Source organism: Hyaloscypha bicolor (assembly GCF_002865645.1).
Source record: "Hyaloscypha bicolor E unplaced genomic scaffold K444scaffold_17, whole genome shotgun sequence".
Taxonomy (NCBI): domain Eukaryota; kingdom Fungi; phylum Ascomycota; class Leotiomycetes; order Helotiales; family Hyaloscyphaceae; genus Hyaloscypha; species Hyaloscypha bicolor.
The window spans coordinates 858,240-883,965 of record NW_020194519.1 but is presented as its reverse complement, the minus strand read 5'-3'; the positions used below and the strand labels follow the sequence as shown (position 1 = coordinate 883,965).

The following is a 25,726-nucleotide window of genomic DNA, read 5'->3' as shown; positions in this document are numbered from 1 at the left end:
TGGGAGGCAGTACCGGAGGAATTCCTCCTGAAATTGATCAAAAGTATGCCCGATCGAATACAGAGGGTAATTGATGCTCAGGGAGGGAATACACGGTATTAGGTGGTTGATTGACTAGCTAGAAACACTCTTTTAGCTCTCCTTTTTTGTACTGTTTTCATGCTTCACTCTCGCTTGGGTTGCGATATATATATATACACTTATTTGGGCTTCAATTATATCACTGGTTTTTATGTGCTCTATATAGCTTCAATTTTGAATGGTCTGGCTGCAAATTGTCATTTGATTTTAGTGGGGCACCCCTATGTTCTGGATGTACTAAAGCAGCCAGATAAATCACCCTTATTTAGCTAGTAAGATCGGCACCACCAGTGGCAAACTAACATATGAACAGGGGGGGTACTGTAAGGTACTTAGCAGATTTCTCGCTTGGAATCAATACCGGATCAATACGGGTCGATCCTACCAATACTAAGTGTACTAGGGGGTATTGGTACCAGTATTGATACCTCAAGTATCATTGCCAAGCCTGCGACAAGCACTGTAAGAAGCCTTGTAGGGATGGAAACTACAGGGTAGTAAGCCCTATAAGTCTGGCCGGTGTGGCCGATACCGCTGAAGCGTTCAGCTGTATCCGTTGCGCTGCGGCAGCGCACGACAAGAAGCAACGCAATATTGAAGTAGAAGACGAGAAAACGCAAAGACAAGCGAACACACCTCCGATCAACTTCGCACCAGCAACGAAAAGCACCTGACTCCCCCCTCAACATAAACCATAATATTGCTACAGCGGAGATTCTCTCCTAATATACACTCCACTCCACTCCATAATCAATATCTACAACCCAAGTGCCTCCCTAACACCTACCATCGTCGCCTCCGCATTCTCCTCCGCCACCCTTGCTCCCCTTCTCTCAACATCCTCAAGGTACTCCTCCCCTTCCTTAACTACATCCTCATACGCTCCTCTAAACGTCTCCAAGCCCCCACCAATCGCCTCGCCAACCAGTTTCTTGAACGCACCTAGTCCCATGCCCGTCCCATACACCTGCCCTAACGTCTCGGGACTCCTGCCCTCCTCATCAAACGCTGATAGTAAAGTAAGAATATTTGAGACACCAGGGCGGTTAACGGGGTCATAAGATACGGAGTTGATGGAGTCTGTCACTGCAGTGGTGAGTTTCTTCTGGATGAGTTCTGGGGGGTCGGTGATTAGGATGCGAGACGCGGGCGATGGGTCGGATTTGGACATTTTTTTGAGGGGGTTAGTGAGGGACATTATGCGTTTGGCCGGGGCTGCGTAGCATCAGTTGAGCTTTCTTGTTAGGGATGGGGAAGAGAGGGAGAAACGAGAGGGGAAAAGGGGAGGAGGGGGAAGTACAGAGTAAAGTCTGAGGATACACAAGCTGCGGTCCATAAGCATGGTTGAAGTTCGTTACGCATTCGCGTGCGAATTCAAGGTGTTGGGATTGGTCTTCGCCGACTGGGACGTGTGTTGCTCTGTGCTCGCCGTGTCAGCTTCACGTCGCTCAGACTCATTCTGCTCCCATCTTTCTCCTCTGATACTGAAAAGAGGAACACATACCTATGAACCAAAATATCCGCTGCCTGTAAAACCGGATACGAGAAAAGCCCCAATTTCAACTTCCCTTTCCTCTCATCAAGCGGACTCGCGTCGTCTTTCAAGTCGAGTTTACTCTGTTCCCATCAGCCCATTTCCTCTCCTTTCTCTCTTCCCTTCCCCCCCTTCTTTTCTTCCTCCACTCCCCTTTCCATTTCTCATGATCCTAACCAAACAAAACAAAATGCGGAAAACTCACCTTCCACTGCGTCATCCGCCCAAGATACCCCATACTAGCCGTACAACTCAGAATCCACATGAGCTCCGCATGCTGCTTCACGTGACTCTGCACAAAAACCGTACTTCTCCCCCTTTTCCCACCTCCTCCCACTCCTCCACCTTCGCCCAGACCCAAAGCCAGCAAAACTCTCAACATCTCCCTCCTCCATCCCCTCAATTTTTCAGGTGATTGAGCGATAGTGATAGCGTGCAGATCCACAATGCTGAAGAAGAGTTTTGTGGAGGGAAGGGCGGAGGAGGAGAGGTGTACCCAAGGCAAAAGAGCGCCGAGGTAGTTTCCTAGATGCGGGGTTCCGGTTGGTTGGATGCCGCTGAAGATTATTTGGCTTTGTGTTTGGGTTGACGAGGGAGGCGGGGAAGGGGGAGAGGATGAGTCCTGGGAGTAGCACGAGCTTGTGGTTGAGAGTGAACGTGCATTGTGGGGCTGAATTGATGACGCCTGAGTTGATGTCATAAGTATCGGTGAGACATGATGGAGGAATTTCCGTCGAGCTGGTGGGAGGCGTGAAAACATTGTGTTTGTGAGTGTTGTGAGAGAAGGGAGGGAAGGCGAGGTGCACGATTTTCACGGTTTGGACGCGAGGACACGTGATATCAAACTACTTCCACTGCACTTTCTTATATTAATTGAAGGCGGAGAAACAGTGGTAGTAAGCATAATTACAGCTTGTGATTCCTCTCTATTTCGCATCTAGAGCTGCTCTCCATGGTACACATCTACTTTACAATGCAGTACACCCAAACTCCTTCTCATGACGATCCTCTTTTCGACTTTCCTTGAATTTACACTCCCCGATGCCAGCATGATACAGCTCAATTCTTGGGCAACTTGTAAGTAGGCGTCCGAATCATCGGTGCATTCCCACCACTCGCCGCCTTGAAATCCCCTCTATTAATAAGCTCCAGCACTTTATCCTCAACCGCGCTGCCTTTCTTGAACGCAAACTGGCGTAATGTAGGTTCGACCTCGCTCCTCATCTGCTCCATTTCTGCATCCATGGTTCTACCAACACCTACTCAAACATCAGCGCCATCCAACAAATGCAACCCTCAAGACTTCGGAGAATGGGATGTAGCTTACCAACTTTCTCAAACTCCCACACATTAGCCTTCATCCCAATCCCATAATACGCATACTTCTTCACAAACGCCAACCACACCTCCACCGTCTCCGGCTCCCCATCCTTGATCTGAATCAGCCGTCTCAGCGTCTTCCGCTCAAAGTTCTCCTGGCTCTTCTTATGGATGAAACTGCCCTTCGGCACCGTCCACCGCTCTACTATCCTCGGCAACGGAATCGGTCCAAAAGCCGGCAATCCCAAATAATAGGCTGCGCGCAGACAGAAATCGGCGAAGAATTCGAGGTTGCGGACGCTGTAGGAGCGGAGTTGTAAATCGCAGACGGGGAGCCCATGAGTCGCTGGACGTCGCAGAGGGCGGAGGTACGCGGCTTGCACTGCGCGCGGGGGGCGGACTGTGTCGGGATTTACTGTCTCCCTGCGAGGCTGTTCTGGGGATTCTGTTGGTGAGGATTCAGATGGTGGTGTGGTTGTAATTGTGCTGGCGTTGTGTGATTCCGCATCTACACCCGCACCCCCAGCTGTCCCCTCTATCTCAGTCGCTGCCGCCCTCTCTAGGCTCGCAGAAGCAAACTCGTTCCCTATCGGCGTATTCGAAGCTGAATCAGAAGCCCATCGCCTTGTAAATGGTTGCGGAATTGAAGCTGCGGGTGGGGTTTTGATGGACTGCGTTGTTGGTCTTGTCTGAACTTTCAATTAGCCCTCCCTCTGACTCCTCGCTGTGAAATGATACCATACCGTGACCGATCGTACGATTGCCCGCCAGGGTAACCGCATTGACGTTGCTGTTGCCATATTTGACGTATTGAAGTGCAGTTGCTCCTGTCTCTCTTGCTTTCTCTAGCTCAAGAAATTTCTCGGTTGTCATCCATCCATCGACCCTGCATGGCCGCCTCACAAGGCTGCACGATTTCCCCACACACACAACATTACACAGCGAATTTACAGGGAATGAAATGTGGAGATGGCAACCACGATTGAGAGTATCAGAGAAGCAGTTGCTGGCTTGAAGAATCTGCTCCCTGCAGATTTCAAGCCTGAGATTGGCATTATTGGCGGTTCGGGACTGTCTGCTTTGGAAGATGCGGTGGAGCAGCCTAAGTGGGAGGTTCCGTATGGGAAGATAAAGGGGTTTCCGGTTAGTACTGGTAAGTGTTACATCGCAATGGGGATGTTTAGGTTTCTGATTGTGATAGTACCTGGTCATGCGGGCAAGTTGGTTTTTGGTCATGTTGGGAGTGAGAAGACGATGACGGTTATGATGGCTGGTAGAGCACAGTAAGATGTCTACGAGAAAAAGGGAGTGAAGAGATGCTGATGAGTATAGCTATTATGAAGGACACGAGTTGCAAACTGCTACCTTTCCTATCCGGGTTTTGGCACTTTTGGGAATGAAGACATTGATAGGTCAGTCTTCGAGCATTTGAGTAGTCATCAAGCTGAAAACTCGACAGTCACCAACGCTGCTGGAGGATTGAACTCGACGTACAAAGTCGGCGATGTTGTAGTTTTGCACGATGTATGAGCCCCGCACCCCCTGCCCGATGCACACTGACCACAACAGCATATTAATTTTGCTGGCCTCTCGGGAGTAAATCCATTACGAGGCCCAAATCTCGATGATTTCGGTCCTCGATTCATTGCTCTCTCGGATGCGTATGACCTTGAGCTTCGCCGCGCTGCTCATCTAGCTTGGAAAGCGCTCTCAAAAGATCGACCAAAGCAAATGGCTATGCACGAAGGTGTATACGCATTTGTTGGAGGACCAAAGTATGTTCCATCTCACAAAACGAACAATCTGCTAACTGCATCAGCTATGAAACAAGAGCAGAGTGCCGTATGCTTTCAACGCTCGGAGCTGATCTGGTTGGTATGTCCACCGTACCTGAGATCATTGTTGCGAGGCATTCCGGTGTTCGTGTACTCGCAATGAGCTTGGTCACAAACGCCGTTGTAATGGATCCTGGTCCACGAGGAGATGCCATCCTATTGGCGGAGAGTAACGAGACAGAGTTATCCGACATGTTGAAGGAGGGTAAGGCCAATCACGAGGAAGTTTTGGAGGCAAGCCGCAATGCCGCCCAGGAGATAAAGGTGTGTTCCATGCCATGAGCTCGATCGACGCTGACCAGACTCTAGAACCTTATTGTAAAAATCGTGGAAGTGGAGGCATCGAAGAACAGATAGACGATGCCGGTCTTGGGAGGTTCTGTCAAGCATAGATACCCAACATATCATCAACTTTTGGAACCACCCTTCTTTCTCATGGCCTTCATCTTCTTGTAATGCTCTTTCTTGCCACTTGTCTTGGCCTCTTGGATCTGTTGGTACTTTGACTTGAATCGGCCAGTCTCCTTCTCTCCAGCAAGAATCTCCTCGACTAGTGTTCGCTTCCTTTCCTTGTTGGAGAGTCGGCCACTGAAGTATTCAGTTGGACCCTCGATAATTGTCCCCACTTGTGAAAATTCTGGGATTTGTGGCTTCGAGTTTTCCTTCTTGTAAAACCTCTTTGGATCTAGGACATCTCGCATCCGAAGTAATTGCAAATCCCGCTTGAGTTCTGGAGACAATTTTGTTCGAGGCAGGTTGTACCAATCAGCGCCGGCAGTAGCTTTCTTCTCCTGACCCCAAGATTAGCTGCATTTAGAAAGGACATACAAAAAGAGTAGTAATTTGGTTTCTTCTCAGCGTAACTATGAATATAATAGACATCATTTGTTGCAGGGTGGTACCCAAGACGGGACCAGATTCTGCGTCATGTTTTTTTTTGGATAAATTTTCCTCATAGAAGAATGTGCACAAATAGGAAGGGGATAGCGCGTACCTTTGCTGCTTTTGCCTTGGTTGCTACTGGGTCCTCCACCACTCGTATTCCATTTGCGAGTTTCCGTTCTTGGGCGGATGCGAAGTGAGAGGGATCGACGGAGGCGCCCTGATCGGTAGTCCTGATGTATGGCTCGATTGCCTTTTCAGATGCAAGCCGAGGAATACTGGATGCAAGTTGGTGTCAGTAAGACGATCTGCAAATTGTGGAGGATTCATGTAGCTTATGGGCGCGAATACCTGTTCTGTAGATTCAGAGAGGTCTTGGATCCCGCCCTCTTGCTCCGCAACCGCTCCTCTGCATCCTTGAGCAGTTGCCTGACCTGCTCGTCGGAGAGATCCTCGTCCGCCATGTGGGGGAATGGTGTTGGGTAGTTATTGAAAAGAAGTAATTTCTGGACGTGAAGCTTCACGAAAATTCAAGAGGCGGCGCTCGGCAAATAGAACCCAATTGTTGCGCCATCACGCATTAGGACAAGCGCGAGGTGGTTCAAAAAGTCGGTCTGTGAAGTCTGTGAAGTCGGGCTTAGCACGAAAGAGACACACGGGACGACCGACGACCGACGACTTCTAGTTTTCGCTGCTTGAGGAGATGCTGGTGGATTGCAGATCCAAGGCTTCGGGACTTGCTGCTGCCCTCAGCTGATTCGTGCAATGGCGGCCTGCAAAACGGTTTGGGCACCCACGGCCAGGCGGACCAGCCAGAGGTGGGAGGGGAAGTTGTGCGTTCATCATACAGCTACAGCTCCAGATACGATCGGACGGAGCAGGCAAAGTCTTCAGCCTTGCGAAGGCGGTGGGGGGCAGATGGGATGATGGGATAATGGGGTGGTGGGCTCAAGGTGGCTGAGAAGTGCTGGAGGGGAGGGGAGGGCAGAAGGACAACGCACAACGCACACCCACACTCACACTCTCCCTCCGCAGAACGGCTCCTCCGCTGCTCTGACCGTACGTACATGAGCATTACATCCACGATCCTAACTGCATTGCAGCTACGTGCATGGAAAGCTGCCCAATGTGAAGTCCAAACTCCCATATAAAGGCCGTGGCGCGCTGCTGGACTCCCATTGACCCTCGAGCTTTCACCGACCAGTCCACTGCCCCGTCACACCCTCTGCTGCACTGCGATCACCCCATCCGTCACGGGAATCGCGCACCCACCCATTCACGCTCCTGCGCCGAGCTCAAGTCCAGGTACGGGGGTACTGCCGTAGGGCGAAGATTCCAAATCCATCGAGTCGCAGCCGGCTGCGGTTGTGGGCGGGAGACCCATTCGCCGCACGTACTCCGTAGATTTTCCCTTCACAGCGCGCGGTGGTGCTGACCACTCGCTTCGCGTCGAAACAGAGTCCAGGCAGAACCCAGAACCCAGAACCCAGAAGCCCTCCGACCATCTCGTTCGCTCCGAGGACCACCTCCTCCAAAGAAGCCTGAGCAACCCATCCACCATCCACCAATCACGACTCGACCAACTCGGAGCTGTCAACAAGCTCGAGCTTGTCGCGCAAACAACATCTCCATCAATCGTCACATTCTCGGCCATTGCGCTGTGGAAACTGGGCCCGTTTGCGATCGCGACGTCCAGCTGCCAGCTGCCAGCTGCCAACTGCCAACTGCCAACCCTTCGCCGGACCGTCAGCTTCCGCCTCAACGGTGATTGCGCTGAGCCGCTCAACAGCAAGAGAGCGCCCGCACGCGCACCGCTCCGGCAAAGACGTGAAGAAGCGGCCATTGGATCTTCTTGACGAGGAGACTTTGCGAGATTCGGGAGCGAGCAAGTCGGCGCGAGAGAGCAGACCTCGAGGATGGAGCAGAACCCGCCCAGCTCGTCTCACGGGCAGGGACAGCAACGCGCCCAGCCGCAGTATGATACCAATCACGGAGGACACTATGGTACGTGGTCCAAATCACAGCAAACACCCTGTCCTGCGACCTTGAAGACGGTGGGAATCCATTGGCTAACCATTGTTTGCTACAGGTGCCAGCGCTGCAGTAAGTGCCTCGAAGCATTGTACTGTTTACTTACTGACGAACACAGCTTGCGGCTCAAGGCTATGCGCCCGTTGCGGAATTCTACACAGGCGCATGGGCAAATGTACGCTTTCCAGTCTCTGGATGATCAAATTGGAACGGAGCTGATGAACCCAGGTCAACCAAGGCCTCCACGGCACCTACAAAGATATCCTGACCACTTACTGGCAGCATGTAATCACCCACCTCGAATCCGAAACCCACGACTACAAACTGCACCAACTGCCGCTGGCCCGCATCAAGAAAGTCATGAAAGCGGATCCAGAAGTGAAGATGATCAGTGCCGAGGCACCGATTCTTTTTGCCAAAGGCTGCGACATCTTTATCACCGAGCTGACGATGCGCGCCTGGATCCACGCAGAAGAGAACAAGCGCCGCACCCTGCAACGCAGCGACATCGCCTCCGCCCTCGCCAAGTCCGACATGTTCGACTTCCTCATCGACATCGTGCCGCGCGAAGAAGCTGCCTCGCACGCCCGTAAAGCCACAGCAGGCTCCGCTCCTCAGGGCGTGCCCCCGGCAGGAACCCAGATCCCCGCGCAGCATGTACAGGGCCATCCGGGCCACAATGCTATGCCGCCGCCGGACTACGGCATCGGTGGTGGCCATGGGATCCCCCAGGCCGACGACTATAGGGGCGGCATGTACGCGACGCAGGTCCAGCCCGGTCCGCCGGCTGCGTATGGGGCACCGGGTCAGCAGATGTATGCTGGTGAGATGGAGAGCATTTATGGGTATCCGCCCATGCAGGCGCAGCAGGTTGGTTTTCTTAACATCCCCCTTAACCCCTGGAGGCAATTAGCTAAATTAAAATAGCAGATGTACCACGTCCCGCAACAACGCCCGCAAGACCCATCAGTCGGCCAGGACGCAGGGCACAATTATCCGCGCCATGACGGCGGAGAAGGAGACGCTGATGCAGAAGGCGAGCGGGACTACGAGGTTGGTTAAGAGCACCGAGGCTCGAGAGATGTCCAGCTCTGCTGAGTTGGGAGGTGCAGCAAGTTGGTGAGCGGGAGCAGCGAAATAGGATGTTTAGCAAGGTGGAGGTGGAGGTGGAGCGGATGGGGTGAGGACTTCCAGCATGATAGGAGGGGTTTTTGGAACAGACAGAGGGATCAGGGACGGAGTTATGAGTGGCTATTTCGCTTCAGCGCTTGCTTTGAGACAGTTTTGTAATTGAATGGACCATCAGAATCGGGCATCACCGGGAGGGTCAGAATCAGAATACAAAAGCAGATTTGCATGCCATTTGTTTGGGTTCTGTTCTACATCTACATGGAATGCGATGAAAACTCGCACCGCGAAATTCGTGAATGTGTTGGGTACAGTTTTGTGAATGGGTGCGCGGGTGGGGAGGGACCATTTTCGCTTCGGTCAACATGCAAGGCAATGCAATGCAGGCTTGAGCTTGCGAAATGCGAAATGTGTAATGTACAGTTGTGTGGGAGAATGCGAGGGAGAGATCACTTCATCCCGAATCTGGAGGAGAAGTTTGCGAGGCGGTCGTTGCGGGGGCTTTGGACGGAGTAGGTCAATCTATCGTCACATTAGCATTTCATCTCTCCAGCCCACACCACCATTCTCAACGCAACCCGAGAAAGAAGGGCAAAGGAACGGACACAAAATAACGAACATACTTCTCCAAGATCATCGGCCCACTCATAGCATCAACCCGTCCGAACTTCCGATTGCGCACGCCAATATCATAAAACTCATCCGGGTTCTCCGTCTGCATGAGCAGCACCGTCTGCTGCAGCTCATCGAGATTCTGCTTCAGAATCGGTGCGTTATCTAATGTGTCAATAAAGTCGGAGAGGTACTGGACATCTTTCGCCAACGCAGCAACGCCGTTGGGATTGATTTTTTTGACATTGGGGTTCAGGGGGAGAGCGAGGATGAGGTTCGCGGTGTGGGAGAGGGCGTCGAAGTAGATCAGTTCTTTGATCTCGCGCGGGAGGCCGAGCAGCGTAGATGTCATGATATTGGAGAGGTATTGGGTGAGCGTAGACATATAGCTGCTGGGCTCGGCTTCGAGGGTAGGGGCCATCCTGTTCGCAAACTTGGATTTAGCCAGAACTTTAGCACTTCATAGGGAAAGAAATAGATCCTGTACCAATCGTATTCGGCGGTCTCAACCAGATCGTCGATCTTGGAGTTGACGAGCTCGAAGATGCGCTTTTCGGCGGTCTTCTTGTTGCTACGGAATTCTTCGGTGGCGTTGAGGACGATGGGGCCGCCTGCGGAGGTGGAGGAGCGGGCTTGTATGAGGAGGAGTTCGAGTTCGCGGCAGGCCGTTTCGAAGTATTCGAGGTTGATGAGGATTTGGACGATTTGGCCTAGGTATTGAGAGTTAAGTCGCTCCACGAGGAGCTTGCAGACTTTTTGGCTGAGGAGGTGATCAAGGGCCTTTCAGCGTCAACATGGTCCGGAAATGGGAAGAAGCGTCTTATACCTTCTTGAGAGTCTCATCAATGACATTTGGATGCTGGAAGTGGTTATCTGCGAAGAAGTAGAATTGGTTGAGGAAGTTTCTGATGTCTATGCAGGAGAGAGGATACATCTGCGAGAAAGGGAGAACACATGGAATGCTGCGATTATTAGCACTTGAAACTGAATCCATGCCAAAGCACTCACGTAGGCTCCTTTTCTGGAGTGAACCAGGTGACGTTGACAACTTTTTCGTATTCCTCGAGAGTAGCGATTGGCATTGGCATGTAATCATCCGTAGACACAATCTGAGCAATTTTGTCAGCATGCTGTTGGGAAACTTAGCATTGGACGACAAACCTCATGGAAGTCTTCACTGAACCGTCTTTGCAACAGTTCTGCGTACTTCTCAAACAGAGTCAGCAAGAAAGTATCCAGCGCTGTCACCGAGTATCCCCAACCCTGTTGAAAGTCAGTATCAAGATAGGTCAGAAGGGTAAGAATACTTGCATCCATAGTCTGGATGAATAGAGCAATAACTCCTTTGATCTTGAGGACCACTTCCGCGTTGTCAACTTCGTCCAAGGCTTTCGTGATCAATTTCATGGCCGTTTGAATCATGGAATCCCACAGCTCATCAACCTGCAAAGATCAGTAATGAATGCACACAAATGGAATAAACCTACATCAACAGGTGACCGGAGGTTAGGTGATCTCCTCATTGTCGCCTTCTCTATGATCGCAAAGCCTGCAATGGCCTCCAGCAAGCTACTCAGACCATTTTCGTCATCCTCAATCAAACTAATAGCAGCTGGCAGAAGCAAGTCTTTTTGCTGCCTCCTAGTTGCTGCATACTCTTGTCTGAACTTCTCGCTTTGTCCGAGTGCCTCGTGGATGTGTATAGCCTCAAACAGAGGGCCGAATTCGACTGAAACCTCGTCGTTCTCCAATACATCAAATTCCTCGCTCTCATCAAAGACCAGCTCAATCGCAGAATTAAGGCTGTAGGTCTTCAGCTGCGGATTCGCCTCCGAACGCTCCTTCTGCCTCTTCTGACGCAGGCTTGTATGGTAGAAGGCTACTTCGCCTAGGAATTGTGATGTTTCCCGAATTCGGTACAGCCAGGTATTCAAATCGTTCATGACAGCGTCTGATATTGCCTTTTGCGATGCAGGTATCGACTTCTGGATAATGTCGGCAAGCTTGTGCTGGGTGGCATACTTGTTCTGGATTGTAGGAATCAAATGCTCGTTCTGGAGATCGTCCAGCGCCTTCAAGGCAGCATAATATTTTCTCTTTCGGATCAGATCGTGCGCTTGATTGACTGCGTGCAATATCTTCAACGATTCTTTCAGCCCTTCTGATGCCTCCGCGATATTCTGCCGTATGGACTTCGTTTCCACCAGCTTCTCCTTCTGCGCCGCCAACTTCTCCGTGCTTGCTTGTATGGACTGGTTAAGCTGCAAGATCTCTGACGTGAGCGCAACGGTGCCTTCGCGGACTGTCTGGAGCTGATTCACAGATTGGAGGAACTCGTCATGCTTGGTCAAGCCAATCTGCTCGATGTCGGCTTCTTTCTCGTCGGCATAGTGGGATAGGCTCTGCATGAAGGCTGCCGTTCGGTTGGAGTTCGTGGCATCTTTGAGGGCGGGTATCAGTTGATCGAGGTAGTCCGTATCTGAGGAGGAGGATATGATCTGGGGCTCTTGATTAGATCGAGGCAGGGCATGCGCGGGGAAAGCATACCTGTTGCACCGCGCCCCTGTAGTCATCGTATTGAGGTGGTCTTCGAGGCATGGCGGGCGTTGGGTCCTTTTGCCAAATGAAGCGGATTACGCAAAGGGCTACACCATAAGCTGCAACACCAAGCACCCAGATGTGATATGCTATATTGACTTCCGTGTCTCATATTGTGGAGGGATTGTCGGATCAATGACGGCCCGAAGGTAGTTCAATGGCTGCGCCATCTCCCAGTCAGCCTCACCTCCCCATTTGTCCTCATTCCCTAGCGGCCTCGGTTCGCAAAATCCCCGAAAGGTAATCTGAACCTCCATCCTCTCCTCCTTTCTTCACCTCGTGGGGTATGCAGGTGTCTGCTCGAGCCAGCTGTCTGTTTGTGGTTGATTTTGGACTTGCGAGGGATGCAATTTGACTGGTCTCAGAGGTCGTTCGGTTCATGGAGTTTTTGCTGCAGTCCTGAAGCCATTAGAAAGCATTCCTCTTTGATCATGACTTGGCTGACACTTACTAGGACCTCTGGCTCTGTGTGCCAGCAATTCGGGGTTGCAGTGGTGTTCTTTGTTGGTGACGAGGATAAGTCGGCAGAAAGGCCCAAGGAGTTTTCTTACCAGCACACTTGTTCGCTTGCATACATTGTCCGCTGATAATCTGCTCCTCGTCCACTGCTGCACATATCTCCTGCAGACCCAATTACTTGGACAGCTGTATATATCTCTCAGCTGTAGCTATAGAGCAGACTCCCCTGGCCTCTCGATCCCCCTTTCTTTCGTAGATGCTGCAAAGAATTGGGCCTAAGAAGATCCTTGGTGGCAGTTCCCCAGCCAGCAATCAAGACTGGCAATCCTATATTCTCCTAAACACCTCTCGACCAAGCTTTGTCTTGGGCTGCTGGTGATATGCAGAAGTTATAGGGTAGTTCTCTGATTTTTCTGTACCTCCAATGCCACCAGTCAGAAATGCAGCAGAAGCAGCAATCTTCCAAATTGATTTCTTGGAATGGGATCTGCAATAATCTCTGCAGGACTTCTAGCAAGTACTGTGGCATTGGAGATATGCTAGACTGCCCTGTCCTGCGATGCTGTATGTCTGGTCATCAATTGATCATCTCCTCTCGGGCAACCTGTCTTCTGGGAGGCAGAAGGCATTCAGAACATTGCATCTCCAATGCCGCGCCGGAAAGTGGGTTTTATACCATAGATACAGACTGCCTGCCCTTTCCAATGGGCATGGAGGCGCTTCCTAAAATCACACATCCGGGGAAGATACCAACTCTTAGAAGCAGCAAAACAGAGGCTTGGGAAGATCCGCCTTTCTAGAGGTGGTAATTCTATCCTCTGAAGGCATATATCACAGTCCTACAATCATCTCATACTTCGAGAACCTCGAGTTCCATCGTGCTCCATCTTGATAAGGGGTCAAGTGGCGGGTTCCTGAACTGAGCCTATACCCTGTCTCAAACCTCTACGTTCAATGCTCAAACAATGCTGCGAATAACCAGAAGATCTCTTCTCAGGGACTACCTTTGATGTCTTGTAGTATTTGCTATAGCTTGTCCTTCCTATTTCTGGGCTCCGACAGCCATGGGAAAATGGAACAAGGATTTTCTACCATATTTCCCTTTGTAAACTTCTCTCGTCTCTAAAACAATCAATTTACATAAATCTACCATATCCAAAAACACAACTGTCTTAGAACTTATAGCGATGTCCGCTTTATCAATCAGTGTGAAGGCTGCGATGCCTCGATGAAAGTTATAGACAGAGCTGGCAGATGGCCCCCAACCTTCGCCTCTGTACCCCCTCCCCCCGTGTCTCAGATGTTGAAATAGCATGCAATATCCCATCTCTACTCAGACAACTCATGTTGAAAACCTAATTTTTGTTCGCCTTACCACTTTGTGTGGAGGTCCCGATGAGTGGTCGAGGAGACTTGCAGACAAGAATGAGGAGATGCCTCCCAGTTCCCTTCTGCAGACTTACCCTTGTTTCTCGCACATTATAATTGCGTGCAAAACATCTTCTGTCTTTACTGAGACAATTTGTCATGGAATGAAATTCTTGTTCGCCTTGTCAATTAATTGAGGTTGTGATGAGAGGTCGAGGCGAATTGCAGCAGTTGCCCAAATTCACTCCGCCAAAATTCGTGCTAGCTCCTTCCACAACGCTGCAAGTGACCTTCCCTTCCCACAACAACAACTTCCTTCCCTCTTCCAACTCCAACTCCACCTCCACCCATCTGTCACAACATCAACTCCATCTCCCCTCTGCCATCAATCCCCATCTTCCCAATACGTTCCCCATACCTCAATCACGCTCTACACGCAATCTTTTGTCTTTGGAAGCACCTGCGCACATCTCTCTTGATCTTCGACATCACTTGCCACAGCATCTGATCACGTCTTGGAGTTGAGCAGAGCTGTCATAGCTGCATCAAGCACACGCCACACCCTCCCTTGGATCTCTATCCGTCGGAAGTCTACTTTCAGCGCAGGTTTACCTTGCAATTGTGAGTTACAATTGATATCTTACTTTCGTCGAATGTGCCTCTGACATTGCTGGTGACGCAGCTGCAACTCATTCTCAACATCAGCGGAAAATAAGCAACATCAGCGGAAAAGAACGACATCAGCGGAAACCAAGCTACGTCAACGGAGAAACCCTACTTCAGCATAAAGCAAACTACATTGGCGGAAAAGAAGAAGATCAGAGAAATTAACTACACATCCAAGACATTCGTCACCTAAAGAGTATGCCATCTTCTATTCCCACAATCATCAACTCCCTTCGTCACACTACACTCTCCCTCTTCCTTTCCCCTGCACAGCTGGCATAGGGCCCTTGAACATCCTGCACCGACAGCTCCTACCCCATTTCCTCAATTCCTTTTACCGCATTTCACTTTTGATTAGCTCCCTTCGTTCACTCAGGGAGCCAGTTCCAGAGCTGGACAGTCGTTCCCCCACATCCCCAACACTAAACTCGTCGTCACATTTCCTCATGTCCCTTCATCGTCTTTCACCTTCCGTCAACTCCCTCTATCCACAAGGACATTCATGCCTAAAGTGGAATGGCCCTGAGTTGTGCGCCGCCTTTCACACCTACTTCACAACTTCCTCCAAATCCCTTCACAGCTTTTGCCCTTTCTCACATTCTACATCGCCCATTTCTCGCTACGCGTAGCGAAGCCCCTTTCCCGGGTTATCATCGGGTTTCTCCTTTCTTACGTTCACCTACCCCTGCTCCCTGTCCCTTGAGTTTCATCGGATATCCCCTTACATTCTTCCTTCTCCTTTCTCGCTACGCACGGCGCACCCCCTTTCCCGGGTTTACTTTGGCTCTCCCCTTCTCACACCTCTATATTCACTTTCTCGCTACGCACAGTGTGTGCCCTTTCCTAGGCTTCTTTAGATCTGCCCTTCTCACATCCCCGATTACCCCCTCTCGCTAAGCAGTGCATCCCCATTCCTGACTCTTCATTGGGTCTCCTCCTTGTCACGTTTCTATCTTCCACTTTGTACAACACCTGACTAACTGCCCCTCGAGTTTAGCTAGATATCCTCCGACGAAGGCAACATGCAACACTACAAGGAATCGCCGTACTCTGTTTATGGCGGCGGAGAATCCACGGAGGGTACACCTGAGACCAAGTTGACTTCCTTCTCCCCTGAGGATGGTAGAGACAAGAACTTTGCTATGGCCAAGCCAACTACAAATCCAATGGACCACGTTCACGACCCCTTCGTCGGTACCTCAAACATGCCAAAGTCCGAGGGAAAGCTTTCAGCCACTGCCAGCTCTTTTGAGCCATTTGGTCTCGGTCTCAACTTCGGTTCTCTTCCTTCTACCAAATCGATGTACTCCATGGCTCCGAAGTCGGCAGCTCCATTGCCCGGGACTACTCAACACCTTGAGTCTATCATTGCTGCTGAGGAAAACAGCCCTTATCGCCGTGCACCACCTCCTGCCCCGCTGGTCACCAAATTGGGCTTCTTCTCCACAGAGTCTTTGGCCAGCAGACATGTCAAGGTTACTGGCATCTTCTTGGATGACATTCGTGATCGGGTTCAAGCATCCATCGACGTAAGTCTCCTGGTATCCTTCATATCCTCCCTCCTCTACTTGATTCACCTGTTCGATCCCTGACTGACGTTTTATAGAAGTTCAACAAGTCTGATTACCAAACCAAGAGTACCTCTCGTTTGGAACAAGTTAACAATATCGTGTATCTTTCGTTCGCTGATATTCGCGATGCTGTTGCCTTCTACAACGCCATCGCCAAACACCACGACAATATGGCGGTTGAGTTCATTCAGGGCAATGACTTGAACGAGGTGGGTTCAACCAATACCGATTTCCTTCGGCGATTTATTGCTAATGGCATTGAAGATCAAGAGTCCCTTGGCAAATGGTGTTTGCTCCGCTTATGAAGGTCAGGCCATCGTTCATGTCCAATACCCGATTGGCACCGACCAGAGAAAGTTCGAGGATGATATCCGAGCACTTCTGAGTGCAAAGGACCGCTCTATCTATGCTTGGCAAAAGCTTCTCGACGGACCGATTGGAACCTTTGCTCTGGTTGTCGAATACCATGACGTGTCTCATGCAAAGCTTGCCATTCAGGAGCTGCATGGAAAGGTCATTGGGGTATGTAATTTGTTGTATTCTTCGTCCACGAGCACAAGCTAAATGGAAAATAGGCTCCGCCGTTCGCAACCCTCATTTCCGTCTCTGAGCATCGCCCGGCTGGCTCGAAGAACACAACTCAGTCCAAGATGACCCCAGTTGCGACTCCGACTCGGCAAACCGGCGAACAGTCCGATCTCGCTGCGATGTTGGGAAAGCTCAGTATCAACAAAGGCAAGGCACCGGAGGCGCACACTTTTTCTTTCGCAACTCCAATCACACCAGCTGATCTCTCATATCTTCCGTCCACCAACACTGGCTTTGGTGTCCCAGTTGGCTTCGGTGTCGCAACCAGCACGATGTATTCTCCTAGCAGCATGGGTACCATTGGAGCTGTGGGAACCATGGGTATGGGCAGCATGTTGACTGGCATGACCCCACAATCGACATTTCCGATGGCAGGCTCAATGGCAGGTTTCAGTCCTTTTGCGCAGGCCCCTTACATCGGTCAAGGTCCTTCCCCCATCCGCTTCAGCCAACCCGAATTCGGTCGTCCCATGGGCCACCAATCATTCGCTACTGATCATGCGCACTATGGATCACCATCACCAGGTCCCTCCCGTCAACTTGGTTACTCCCCGCGTCCAATTGGTCCCGTCCGTCGTCAGAATGCAGTCAAGGTTCCCTACCATATTGCTGCCAACTACCGTAGTCGTAACCAAAACTCTGGTGGCAATCACAACTTCGTCGACATTGAAAACATCCAATATGGTATCGATGTTCGTACCACGGTAAGTGTCATTCAAGGAGATTCAGAGCACCTCATGCTGACATGGTTAGGTCATGTTGAGAAATATCCCAAACAAGGTTACCCAAGCTGAACTCAAGAAGTACGTTGATCAGTCTAGCTTTGGACACTACGACTTTATGTACCTTCGAATTGATTTCAGCAATGATTGCAAGTAAGCTGAATTTTTCTTCATTCTACTCTTGTAGCTACTGACTGGTCCAGCGTCGGCTACGCCTTCATCAACTTCGTTGACGTATGTACCCTCGCACCCCCCACCCACTTTCTGAGAATTTGACTGACTTTATGCAGCCGCTTGATATCGTTCCTGTATGTATCACACGAAGACCACCAAATCCTTTACTAACATGTGCAGTTTGTCCGATTGCGATCCGGTCAGAAGTGGGAGAGCTTCCGTAGCGACAAGCGTGCCGAGGTTTCCTATGCTAGTAAGGCTCCTCTCACTTTGTAGCCCAAGCCCGTCTAACCTTCCTTTCAGCCATTCAAGGTAGAGATTGCCTCATTCAAAAGTTCAGAAACTCGTCTGTCATGCTCGAGCCTGACACTGCTCGCCCAAAGGTAAGAACCACCTTCACAGCAGTGAATTCGGTATTCTAATGTTTCAACAGCTCTTCTACACGTTCCCAGACCCGATGGTCGGCCAGGAGGAGCGATTCCCACCGTCTGACAATCATTCGAAGCTCACTCGCTCGTGCCAAAACGCCGAGAATGTTGGTTAGTATTTTCGTTCCAATTTCCTCGTTTTGCGACTTACCAGCCGTAGGTTTGTTCGCTCCAAGTGCCGGTCAGCACCTTCGCGACGAACAGCGACGCCGCCGTTCCCAATTCGACCGCGGCACTTCCTTGGCTGAGCAGGAGGAGTATGACCTCGAGTATCATTCCTGGGGTGCTCACCGTTCATGTAAGTGAAAATTGTGTCTCTCAACGCCTGAGTATGCTAACCGCCTTGCAGACCGTTAAACGGCAGTTTCATCAATCCTTCCGGGCGCCTTTCTCTCACATTTCAGGCGACAATTACTTTGGCAACTTTTTCTTGTCGGTCACATCTACAACCTGGCTACATCTGCAGGTGGAGCAATTGGCGGTGTGGCTTTTGTGAGCTCTGGCGGGACATCCAAAGCCTTTTTTTTTGACGGAAATTTGGTCGGCTCTGGATGGATGGATATACTCTATTTCATTTGCTTTTGCTGATACCCCTCTGCACAAAATTTGCTCTCATTGGGCGATAGCATTCATGCGATGACGTTTGCGATGGATTTCCATAGAGATAAAATATCATCGGGGAAGCTTTCATAGCACACCGTCGCACTTGGCGTTCTAGGTAGTCTATCTAAGGTCTTGCAACCCAAACTTTGATTCTTGTGACAGTGACATTCTTTTGAGATGATCTTCGGCGACTGCGGCATTGTTCATATATTCCTGATCCCAACTCCACACTCGAGGCAAGTCTAAAGGACTTTATTATTTCACAACTCGAAGGACGAGCGTACAGCTAAAGCGAGCACAATGGAACCGGAATGCTTGTCAATGCACAGCAGAGGCAGGAACAATCACGTCGAATTTATTCACTTCAAATCCAAGGCTGATCCATGCATGTATTATAATAATATTCCTCGCATCTATCCTATCAAACTATCAAAGCACCTCCAATGCAACCCCAAGAATCCAATCCCAAACGCCGCGCTAAAGTCAAATCAAAGTACTGCTGAGTCCGTGAATCATACAACATACAGTATAAACAATCATCCCATTTCGGAGGAGGACGGGATTAAGGGCCCTCAGGCAAAGCAGGCAGCGGTTTCCGCGTTATCGTGCAGTTCCGGTTTGTCGTTGTGTTTGTGTCCGTTTCTGGAGAGCCAGGGGATGAAGGGGAATGAGGTTGAGGGTCGGGTGGCGGGGAGGGGAGGTGGGGTGTAGTGTCTTCTGCTATGGGTGAGATGTTTGAGGTGGTAGTGAGGCGTGGGGGATGCTGGGGGTCCGGTGGGGGCGTTGCTTCTTGTCTCGCAGAGCGGATGGAGCGGGTTGAGGATTTGCGGCGGCGTTTCTTGGGTGTGTTGTTTGGGGAGGGGCCGGATGGCGGGTCCTCAATCGGTGCTAGATCAGTAGGACGAGGGTGGTCCTTCGCATCCAAGGGCTCAGAGAGCATATCTCCGGTACCAGCCGCGTTAAGATCATCTGCGCCAGAAGGAGGTGTTAATGCGTGTTCGTCGGAACGAGAGTATGTTGATATTGGTGTCGGCGGGCTCTCATCCCTGCTTCTTGATCGCGAGGCAGCTGTATCGATATCATCGGAATGCACGCGCCGATGTCCAGTTTCTAGCCACCGTCCTGAGTCCGCGCGCGGGAAATTGGGACTTGCTGGCGGACTTGGACTACCGTCGAGTGGGCTTTCGAGCTGGTTGGGGTAGGAAGTGAGGCGGGAGTGGGAATGCCCTCTGCTGTGGAAGGTAGGGAAGTCGATGTTGCCTCCTCCTGAAACACGAGAAAAGATTACGAGGCCGAGACAGAGCAGCAGGAGGATAGATTGGACGATTGACATCCGTTTTTGGAAGACGACTTCGTCGGCTAGGATGTTGAGCCGCGAGCTGATGGCCAAGATCTCACGGCGAGATTCTTCCCGCTGGCCTTCAAGGGAGATGACGGTGCTCTGCCAGATCTCGTCGTATTGTTGTCTGAAGCCTCGAAGCTCGTCGAGAACTGTGTTGTTGAGTGTGTCGAGGAATGTGGTGGTTTTTTGGAGTTGCTTTTTCTCGACTTTCGTGAATGCTTCACGCAAGATCTTGGACTGTTCTTCGATGTATTTTAGGGAGAGGGTGGAGTTTGTTTCGAGGAGTTGGAGGCGCCGGGAGACGGCTTTGAAGAAGGATTCTTGGATTGTGGGGAGAGCGGAGGTAGAGGAAGAGGTGCTGGTCGTTTTGTTCTTAACGGAGCTGGTAATGTTGTGTGACTTGCTTGTTGTAGTTGTTGTAGAGATAGATGGTGTTGGAGTGTCTGAGACTGGATTGGTTGTATTAGATGCGCTGCCTACAGTTGGCGAAGACTCCTTCGTGGACGGCGACTCTGTTGGGAATACCTTCTCCGGCTGTGAAGCTTGGGGACTTGTCGTCGGTGCTGTTAAGTTTGCGTACAAATTTACAGGTGCAACAGACGGACTGGACACCGGCGCTGATTCTGCTGTCGACTTGACAGTCTCGGAAGGACTTGGTTGTGAATCAGGAGGAGTTTGGGTCGGAGCTTCTGATGGGAGACAAATGTCGTCGGCCGGCCCAGATTCAGGCAGATCGAAAATATAGAATCCAGGCTTTTTCCATGGGGAAGTCGTCTCCTCAACAGAGGCGCTCTCGGGTTGACTGGAATCTACAACGGTTGGCCGGGGCTCTGGAGTGGTTGATTGGGCCTTCAGCTCAGCTTGCAGTCTCTCCTCTTCTTGGACTACTTCGGCTACAGCTTCGGGCACGTATTGTTCTTCACCACCCCCAATCTCTTCAGGATCATCATCACTGCCAGCCTCGGTCTCCTTCCAGCTCTCCAGCATTCGAGTCCCATGTACTCTGACTAGAGAAAGTGGGCAATAGTATTCGTTCCCATAATGACTCAAGAACTCGATCCGGATATATCTCGCCCATATCTGAGGATTTTCAATCAAGAATGCTTGTATCTCTCTCGAGTTTCGAGCCTCGTATGTTCCCAGATCTTTCCACTTCTCCATCTTCACTGGGTATCGATCACTGACACTAACCCGGAACGTTCGAATCATGCTGGAGAAGAATTCGTAGTTGGCAAGGACGAGAGTATCGATCCAGATATCTTCCTGCAAGCTCATTAGCACAAGCATAAAATAGAGAAGCAAAGGATCATACCGAAAGCTCAATAATGATGAACTTATTCTCCGCCGAGCATTCGGAAAGCATATAGGAATCCTTATTCTCAATCAACACACTCTTCGCATTCTTCGCCCCGGGATGTGTTTTCAAAACCGTAGCCCCAGCATCAAAAGAAGCATACGAGAAGCGCTCCTTGCACGTCTTCCCCGCATCCTTACTCCGATACTGATCCCTCGTTCTTTTCTCAACCTCTTGGGATTCCCCTTCCCCTTCGGCCTGGGTGTTCTCAGTCGTATGCGCAGTCTCCTCCCCTTTTCCTCCACTTCTAAAAGCCCCAAAATCCAAATCTATCTCTCCTTCGTCCCCGAGCGAGTCAAGGTGGTTCTGTATACTCTCCGAATCCCTCTTCTTCCCATCCCCAGCTTTCTTCTTCCCAATATCGTTCCCTTGTCCCGCCTTATCCAACGTCTGCTTCTTCCACTCCTCAAACGACAAGAAAGACGCTTCATTCAACTCGCCGGTCTCGAGATCCGTAGCAACCGCTTCCCTGGTCTCCGCTGTGCTCTCTGCTTCCACAGGACTCGTACTCGACACCTCCTCTGCACTCCCCATGCTTGAGCCCACTATGCCATCTCCCGCCTGCGCCTCAGTAGCATTCTGCTCCTTAGCATGCGTCCCATTCGCAGCGCTCCACGAGCTCTTCAAACACAGCTGCGGCAGCGAGTCCGTGATATAGTTGATAGTCCTCGCCTCGCACGTTCTTATTAGCTCTGTGGCTTCTGTAGGCGTTGGTTTCGAAGGGGCGCTGGATATCGAACTCCCGCTGACGCTGACGGTCGTGATGCCCAGCAAGTATGCGGCTGCGCAATACCGAAAGAGGTGGGCCGGGACACGCATTCTGCTGGCTTCATCTTCTAGTTCTCTTTCGGTGGAGGGCGAGGAGGGCGGTATAGTTATATTTCGAAGGGGTGGTGGAACAGGTGGGGTGGATAAATTCTTGCGGAGGACGGTGGAGAGAAGGGGACAAACTGGCTTGTACCCAGACTCGCGGATTCACATCACATTGGCCAATTCGCGTGGATGATGGCGGCGTGCATGGCAGCTGCAGGCATTTCTTGTGGGCTTTGTTAATGGTTGTTGGGTGATAGGTTGGGGTTTTGTGGCGAAGGTGGCTTTTTTCCTTGCTTTGAGGCCGGATGCGATGTGGAGTCGCAGCAGATTGCAGATTCCAGGGTCTTTTACACGAGCTGGAAACAAGCCTTGTATGACATAGAGTGGAGGGGTTTTTTCTGCAAGTTATATTTCACCATTTGAGATACAGTTTTTCTCCAACAACCATAGAGAAGTTATGAAAGTGAGGTGTGAATAATAAACAGGGCTACAGTATTCTCGGCGTCTCCCCACTCGGCAAGCCGAGATCCAAACCTCCTCGGTTGGGCGAGTGACATCAGCAAATCTACCCCACAGAGGACAAAGGCTACCTACCACTCCAAATACCACGTGTAATTGAGCCTCATCGACATCAAATCTCACACCATTTCCCTTCTTCTCTTCTTCTCTCTGCTTCTTCAGACCAAAGTTCAAGACCCCCAAAAGGAAGAACAAAGCAAACAGACACCCAAAATGGCATCATTCCTCCTTCGCCCCCTCTTCCGGCCCCAAGCTCTCGGTCTCGGTCTTGGTCTGTCTATGGTTACATATCACGCACTGCACCAAAGACCAATGAGACTGGATTCAAGTTCTGTTTCTGGTAGCAGTGGTGTGTTTTCAGCGGATACTTATGGTAGGAATGCGAAGACGCCTGTGGTACAGGGTGGTCATCTGAATCCACGGGCTGTGACACAGATTAGTAGTGGGAGCATTGTTGGTATGTATTCAAATTATGTTTCAAAGGAAGAAGGTAAACTGAGGAGAGGGTGAGCTAATGAGTGAGTAGGTTTGTGTGCTGGGCTGCTAGTCAGTACGTTCTCGCGGTCTCTGGCGCTGATATTAGGATTACTGGTCGTTGGTGTACAGGTGAGTTTGATGTCTTTGGAAATGGGCTTAGGAGGGAAGGGAGAGGTGCTGATGAGAAGACAGTGGGCATCCAGCTATGGCATCCACATCATCCCTTACAACCGCCTGCAAAAATATGTCACGAGCATCGACCTGCGGTCCGCGGTGCAAGATAACGTAGCGTTCAAGATCTCGTTCGGAACGACGTTTGCATTAGCAGCCTTCATGCACTTCTAGGGAATTCAAATTAAGATATGTGGTGTGGCTCATACCGAGTTCATGCTTGCCTCCTGCCTCCGTTCCATGGTCCCAAGCTGTGCTGCTCCATCTTACCATTTTCTCAAAGGAAATGGAAGTGACCAACCCCTTGTAGGTACGTAAGTATCTTGGAATGTAATTAGAATGGTACCGTCTCCCGCTCCAACCACTTCATCTCCAGCTCGTTCTCCTTGAAGAAATCTTTCGTCTTGGCATGGACATCGGCGTGATATTCGTTCAACCAGTTCTTCTCTCTTCTCGTCAAGAGGGTCTCGTCAATTAATTTTCGGCAGTAAGGGACCATTGTTACATGCTCAAAGCCAAGGTATGGCTTATCGCCGAATTTGTGCTTCGTTTCTGCTTCTTTCACCATGACGATGTTCTCGATTCGGATGCCGAAGGTACCGTCTTCATAGTAGCCCGGCTCATTGGAAATCACGTTTCCGGGTGCCAACGGGACTTCGGAGTATTGGATTCGGGTTCCGATGCCGATTGGGCCTTCGTGGACGTTGAGGTATGAGCCTACACCGTGACCTGTGCCGTGTCGATAGTCCAAACCTTCTTCCTAGAGGCGAGTTAGTGAAATTCTCCACGTGTATGTTGAATAGACCTTACCCATAGAAATTGTCTTGCTAGAGTGTCCAAAGCGAAGCCAGTAGTTCCCTTGGGGAATATGGCAACATCCAAGGCAATATGGCCTTTCAAGACCAGGGTATAAGCCTTCCTTTCCATCTCAGTCGGTTCTCCGAAGTGGAGGGTGCGAGTAGTGTCCGTAGTCCCATCGAAGTACTGCGCTCCAGAATCACAGAGGTATATCGCCTTCGGATCAATGGTTGAGCAATTGCCTCGTTCAGGCTTGTAATGAATGACCGCAGCATTGGCTCCAGTCGACGAAATCGTATCAAACGAGAGCCCAACAAAGTGCTTGTGCTTTGATCGCATTTCTTCCAGCTTATCAGCTGCTGCAACCTCATCCAGCTCCACTTTGTGGACATTGAGTTGATCCTCGAGCCAGGAAAAGTACTCAATCAGAGCTGCTCCATCTCGGATATGGCATTGCCTCATTCCCTCAAGCTCGGTCTCATTTTTCACAGCTTTAGCATCCCCAATGGGGCTTCGCAGTTCATCGACTTTTGTCTCTCCACCCAGTGACCTCTTCAAAGCCCAGGAAGTCTTGTTTGACACAAGGAACTTTCTGATCTTCGCCTCTGGAGGGCCATCTCCATTAGTCGAAGCCAGAGACTGGCCTAGCACCTGGGTATCCTCAAAGATCTTCTCATAAGGCCGAACGGAGACCCCATTGTCAGTAAGATACGTTTTGCACTCGCTGCTGAGGTTGCTCTCGTCGACATACAAAGTTGCCGTGGTAGGTGTGACGCTGGCATAGGAAAAGAAGACCGGGTTGTATGGAATATCGTTGCCTCGCATATTGAACAGCCATGCAATCTCGTCCAGCATGGAGACCACAAATCCAGAGCTCTTCTTCTTTTCCAGATCCTTTCGAAGTTCGTCCAGCTTGGTCTTCACATCCTTTCCGGCGAACTGCTTTGCCAGAACCTTGACAGGCTCGCTGGGCCTAGGAGGACGTCCTGTGCCCCAGATCTGGTCTACGAGGTTCTCTTCGATCGCCATCAGCTCTTGTCCGCCTCGTTTCTTGATTTTCTCTGCCAGCTTTCGTGCATCTGGTGCAGAGATGACTGTAGGATCAACACCAACAATTTTTCCTCCCTCTGATTGATCTGCAGACCATTCTTGCCAAGTTGGAACATCCTGCAATCCTTGCTTGAGCAGCAGCCAATTCGAATCCAATTGTTTTGTTGCTTGATTGAAGTATCGACCGTCCGTAGCCAGCGCTGCCTTCTCATGAGTGACCACCGCGCACCCCGCAGATCCGGTAAATCCTGTTATGTATTCCCTTCTCGCGTCACATGGCGCAATATATTCGGAGGAATGGCTATCTTCTGAAGGAATGACTAGTTTTTTTGTCAGAGTCTTGGAGGAGAGAGGAATTTGCACACTTACATACTGTAGATGTCGACCTTGTGCTTCTGCATGAGCTCCCTTAGCCGGGTTAGGCGATCTGTTGTATCGACCTTCTCCATGTCTATGTCTGTCCTTCCCGTCAGTACTTCCCCACGATTTAGGTCTTCCAACGTGCCTGTTCTCGTGCTCGTAGAGCTGTATCGAAGGGAGATTCGAAGTCTCTGAGGTCGAAAGGGCGTAAACACGGAAACTGGACTCCTTATGAACGCTTT

The 25,726-nt window shown here is 50.6% G+C and overlaps 11 protein-coding genes across 11 annotated transcripts; 5 read left to right on the top strand and 6 right to left on the bottom strand.

The window, feature by feature from the left end:
* Window positions 1–688: 688 nt before the first annotated feature.
* Window positions 689–2,374, bottom strand: K444DRAFT_608439 (Nucleotidylyl transferase). Its single transcript, XM_024879388.1, has 4 exons — window positions 1,821–2,374; window positions 1,586–1,698; window positions 1,382–1,500; window positions 689–1,296 (listed from the first exon to the last, which is right to left on the bottom strand). The coding sequence occupies exons 1-4, from the start codon at window positions 2,313–2,315 to the stop codon at window positions 839–841; spliced, it is 1,185 nt and encodes a 394-aa protein (XP_024741669.1). The 5' UTR covers window positions 2,316–2,374; the 3' UTR covers window positions 689–838.
* Window positions 2,375–2,469: 95 nt separating this feature from the next.
* K444DRAFT_608437 (ribosomal protein S10) lies at window positions 2,470–3,759 on the bottom strand. Its single transcript, XM_024879387.1, has 3 exons — window positions 3,679–3,759; window positions 2,943–3,624; window positions 2,470–2,874 (listed from the first exon to the last, which is right to left on the bottom strand). Exons 1-3 carry the CDS (start codon window positions 3,733–3,735, stop codon window positions 2,675–2,677), a joined length of 939 nt encoding a protein of 312 aa, XP_024741668.1. The 5' UTR covers window positions 3,736–3,759; the 3' UTR covers window positions 2,470–2,674.
* Window positions 3,760–3,864: 105 nt separating this feature from the next.
* On the top strand, window positions 3,865–5,165 carry K444DRAFT_608436 (purine nucleoside phosphorylase-like protein). The gene is made up of 7 exons (XM_024879386.1): window positions 3,865–4,088; window positions 4,137–4,218; window positions 4,268–4,347; window positions 4,395–4,459; window positions 4,505–4,710; window positions 4,755–5,034; window positions 5,080–5,165. Exons 1-7 carry the CDS (start codon window positions 3,905–3,907, stop codon window positions 5,125–5,127), a joined length of 945 nt encoding a protein of 314 aa, XP_024741667.1. The 5' UTR covers window positions 3,865–3,904; the 3' UTR covers window positions 5,128–5,165.
* Window positions 5,071–6,309, bottom strand: K444DRAFT_205156 (Fcf2-domain-containing protein). Its single transcript, XM_024871033.1, has 3 exons — window positions 6,004–6,309; window positions 5,765–5,930; window positions 5,071–5,561 (listed from the first exon to the last, which is right to left on the bottom strand). The coding sequence occupies exons 1-3, from the start codon at window positions 6,114–6,116 to the stop codon at window positions 5,178–5,180; spliced, it is 663 nt and encodes a 220-aa protein (XP_024741666.1). The 5' UTR covers window positions 6,117–6,309; the 3' UTR covers window positions 5,071–5,177.
* A 1,259-nt stretch (window positions 6,310–7,568) lies between these two features.
* K444DRAFT_640552 (histone-fold-containing protein) lies at window positions 7,569–8,745 on the top strand (the record flags this gene model as incomplete). The annotated part of the gene is made up of 4 exons (XM_024884509.1): window positions 7,569–7,706; window positions 7,802–7,858; window positions 7,912–8,553; window positions 8,614–8,745. The coding sequence occupies 4 exons, from the start codon at window positions 7,569–7,571 to the stop codon at window positions 8,743–8,745; spliced, it is 969 nt and encodes a 322-aa protein (XP_024741665.1).
* Window positions 8,746–9,260: 515 nt separating this feature from the next.
* On the bottom strand, window positions 9,261–12,125 carry K444DRAFT_582198 (exocyst complex subunit Sec15-like protein; the record flags this gene model as incomplete). Its single annotated transcript, XM_024877781.1, has 8 exons — window positions 11,971–12,125; window positions 10,911–11,921; window positions 10,585–10,866; window positions 10,432–10,532; window positions 10,250–10,385; window positions 9,911–10,203; window positions 9,435–9,845; window positions 9,261–9,333 (listed from the first exon to the last, which is right to left on the bottom strand). Exons 1-8 carry the CDS (start codon window positions 12,019–12,021, stop codon window positions 9,261–9,263), a joined length of 2,358 nt encoding a protein of 785 aa, XP_024741664.1. The 5' UTR covers window positions 12,022–12,125.
* Window positions 12,126–12,690: 565 nt separating this feature from the next.
* K444DRAFT_205308 (uncharacterized protein) lies at window positions 12,691–13,315 on the top strand. The gene has a single exon (XM_024871035.1). The coding sequence runs from the start codon at window positions 12,921–12,923 to the stop codon at window positions 13,278–13,280; it is 360 nt and encodes a 119-aa protein (XP_024741663.1). The 5' UTR covers window positions 12,691–12,920; the 3' UTR covers window positions 13,281–13,315.
* A 3,461-nt stretch (window positions 13,316–16,776) lies between these two features.
* K444DRAFT_582194 (uncharacterized protein) lies at window positions 16,777–18,735 on the top strand. The gene is made up of 9 exons (XM_024877780.1): window positions 16,777–17,377; window positions 17,427–17,548; window positions 17,599–17,629; window positions 17,686–17,703; window positions 17,750–17,822; window positions 17,873–17,952; window positions 18,003–18,108; window positions 18,158–18,295; window positions 18,347–18,735. Exons 1-9 carry the CDS (start codon window positions 16,793–16,795, stop codon window positions 18,352–18,354), a joined length of 1,161 nt encoding a protein of 386 aa, XP_024741662.1. The 5' UTR covers window positions 16,777–16,792; the 3' UTR covers window positions 18,355–18,735.
* A 213-nt stretch (window positions 18,736–18,948) lies between these two features.
* K444DRAFT_608431 (uncharacterized protein) lies at window positions 18,949–22,402 on the bottom strand. Its single transcript, XM_024879385.1, has 2 exons — window positions 21,255–22,402; window positions 18,949–21,205 (listed from the first exon to the last, which is right to left on the bottom strand). The coding sequence occupies exons 1-2, from the start codon at window positions 22,113–22,115 to the stop codon at window positions 19,163–19,165; spliced, it is 2,904 nt and encodes a 967-aa protein (XP_024741661.1). The 5' UTR covers window positions 22,116–22,402; the 3' UTR covers window positions 18,949–19,162.
* A 137-nt stretch (window positions 22,403–22,539) lies between these two features.
* Window positions 22,540–23,438, top strand: K444DRAFT_554028 (uncharacterized protein; the record flags this gene model as incomplete). Its single annotated transcript, XM_024876637.1, has 3 exons — window positions 22,540–23,085; window positions 23,155–23,234; window positions 23,298–23,438. Coding segments are annotated over exons 1-3 (465 nt in total), but the record flags the coding sequence as incomplete, so codon positions are not given.
* K444DRAFT_650443 (putative Xaa-pro aminopeptidase P) lies at window positions 23,294–25,573 on the bottom strand (the record flags this gene model as incomplete). The annotated part of the gene is made up of 3 exons (XM_024885635.1): window positions 23,294–24,036; window positions 24,087–25,444; window positions 25,498–25,573. The coding sequence occupies 3 exons, from the start codon at window positions 25,571–25,573 to the stop codon at window positions 23,611–23,613; spliced, it is 1,860 nt and encodes a 619-aa protein (XP_024741659.1). The 3' UTR covers window positions 23,294–23,610.
* Window positions 25,574–25,726: the final 153 nt, after the last annotated feature.

What these genes read in the sequence shown, in the direction of transcription:
- K444DRAFT_608439 (XM_024879388.1), bottom strand. Translation starts at nt 2,315, where the DNA reads ATGACATCAACTCAGGCGTCATCAATTCAGCCCCACAATGCACGTTCA. An exon ending in GGCGGATGACGCAGTGGAAG is followed by an intron (nt 1,699 to 1,820) that starts GTGAGTTTTCCG and finishes TGATGGGAACAG; the next exon opens with AGTAAACTCGACTTGAAAGA. An exon ending in GTATCCTCAGACTTTACTCT is followed by an intron (nt 1,297 to 1,381) that starts GTACTTCCCCCT and finishes GATGCTACGCAG; the next exon opens with CCCCGGCCAAACGCATAATG.
- K444DRAFT_608437 (XM_024879387.1), bottom strand. Translation starts at nt 3,735, where the DNA reads ATGGCAACAGCAACGTCAATGCGGTTACCCTGGCGGGCAATCGTACGA. An exon ending in CAATCGTACGATCGGTCACG is followed by an intron (nt 3,625 to 3,678) that starts GTATGGTATCAT and finishes TTGAAAGTTCAG; the next exon opens with ACAAGACCAACAACGCAGTC. An exon ending in GTGGGAGTTTGAGAAAGTTG is followed by an intron (nt 2,875 to 2,942) that starts GTAAGCTACATC and finishes ATGTTTGAGTAG; the next exon opens with GTGTTGGTAGAACCATGGAT.
- K444DRAFT_608436 (XM_024879386.1), top strand. Translation starts at nt 3,905, where the DNA reads ATGGCAACCACGATTGAGAGTATCAGAGAAGCAGTTGCTGGCTTGAAG. An exon ending in GGGAATGAAGACATTGATAG is followed by an intron (nt 4,348 to 4,394) that starts GTCAGTCTTCGA and finishes AAAACTCGACAG; the next exon opens with TCACCAACGCTGCTGGAGGA. An exon ending in ATGCCGCCCAGGAGATAAAG is followed by an intron (nt 5,035 to 5,079) that starts GTGTGTTCCATG and finishes ACCAGACTCTAG; the next exon opens with AACCTTATTGTAAAAATCGT.
- K444DRAFT_205156 (XM_024871033.1), bottom strand. Translation starts at nt 6,116, where the DNA reads ATGGCGGACGAGGATCTCTCCGACGAGCAGGTCAGGCAACTGCTCAAG. An exon ending in TCTCTGAATCTACAGAACAG is followed by an intron (nt 5,931 to 6,003) that starts GTATTCGCGCCC and finishes ACTTGCATCCAG; the next exon opens with TATTCCTCGGCTTGCATCTG. An exon ending in CCAAGGCAAAAGCAGCAAAG is followed by an intron (nt 5,562 to 5,764) that starts GTACGCGCTATC and finishes TCTTGGGGTCAG; the next exon opens with GAGAAGAAAGCTACTGCCGG.
- K444DRAFT_205308 (XM_024871035.1), top strand. Translation starts at nt 12,921, where the DNA reads ATGCAGCAGAAGCAGCAATCTTCCAAATTGATTTCTTGGAATGGGATC.
- K444DRAFT_582194 (XM_024877780.1), top strand. Translation starts at nt 16,793, where the DNA reads ATGTTGGGAAAGCTCAGTATCAACAAAGGCAAGGCACCGGAGGCGCAC. An exon ending in TGCCGAGGTTTCCTATGCTA is followed by an intron (nt 17,823 to 17,872) that starts GTAAGGCTCCTC and finishes CCTTCCTTTCAG; the next exon opens with CCATTCAAGGTAGAGATTGC. An exon ending in CTGACACTGCTCGCCCAAAG is followed by an intron (nt 17,953 to 18,002) that starts GTAAGAACCACC and finishes ATGTTTCAACAG; the next exon opens with CTCTTCTACACGTTCCCAGA.
- K444DRAFT_608431 (XM_024879385.1), bottom strand. Translation starts at nt 22,115, where the DNA reads ATGCGTGTCCCGGCCCACCTCTTTCGGTATTGCGCAGCCGCATACTTG. An exon ending in TCATCATTATTGAGCTTTCG is followed by an intron (nt 21,206 to 21,254) that starts GTATGATCCTTT and finishes ATGAGCTTGCAG; the next exon opens with GAAGATATCTGGATCGATAC.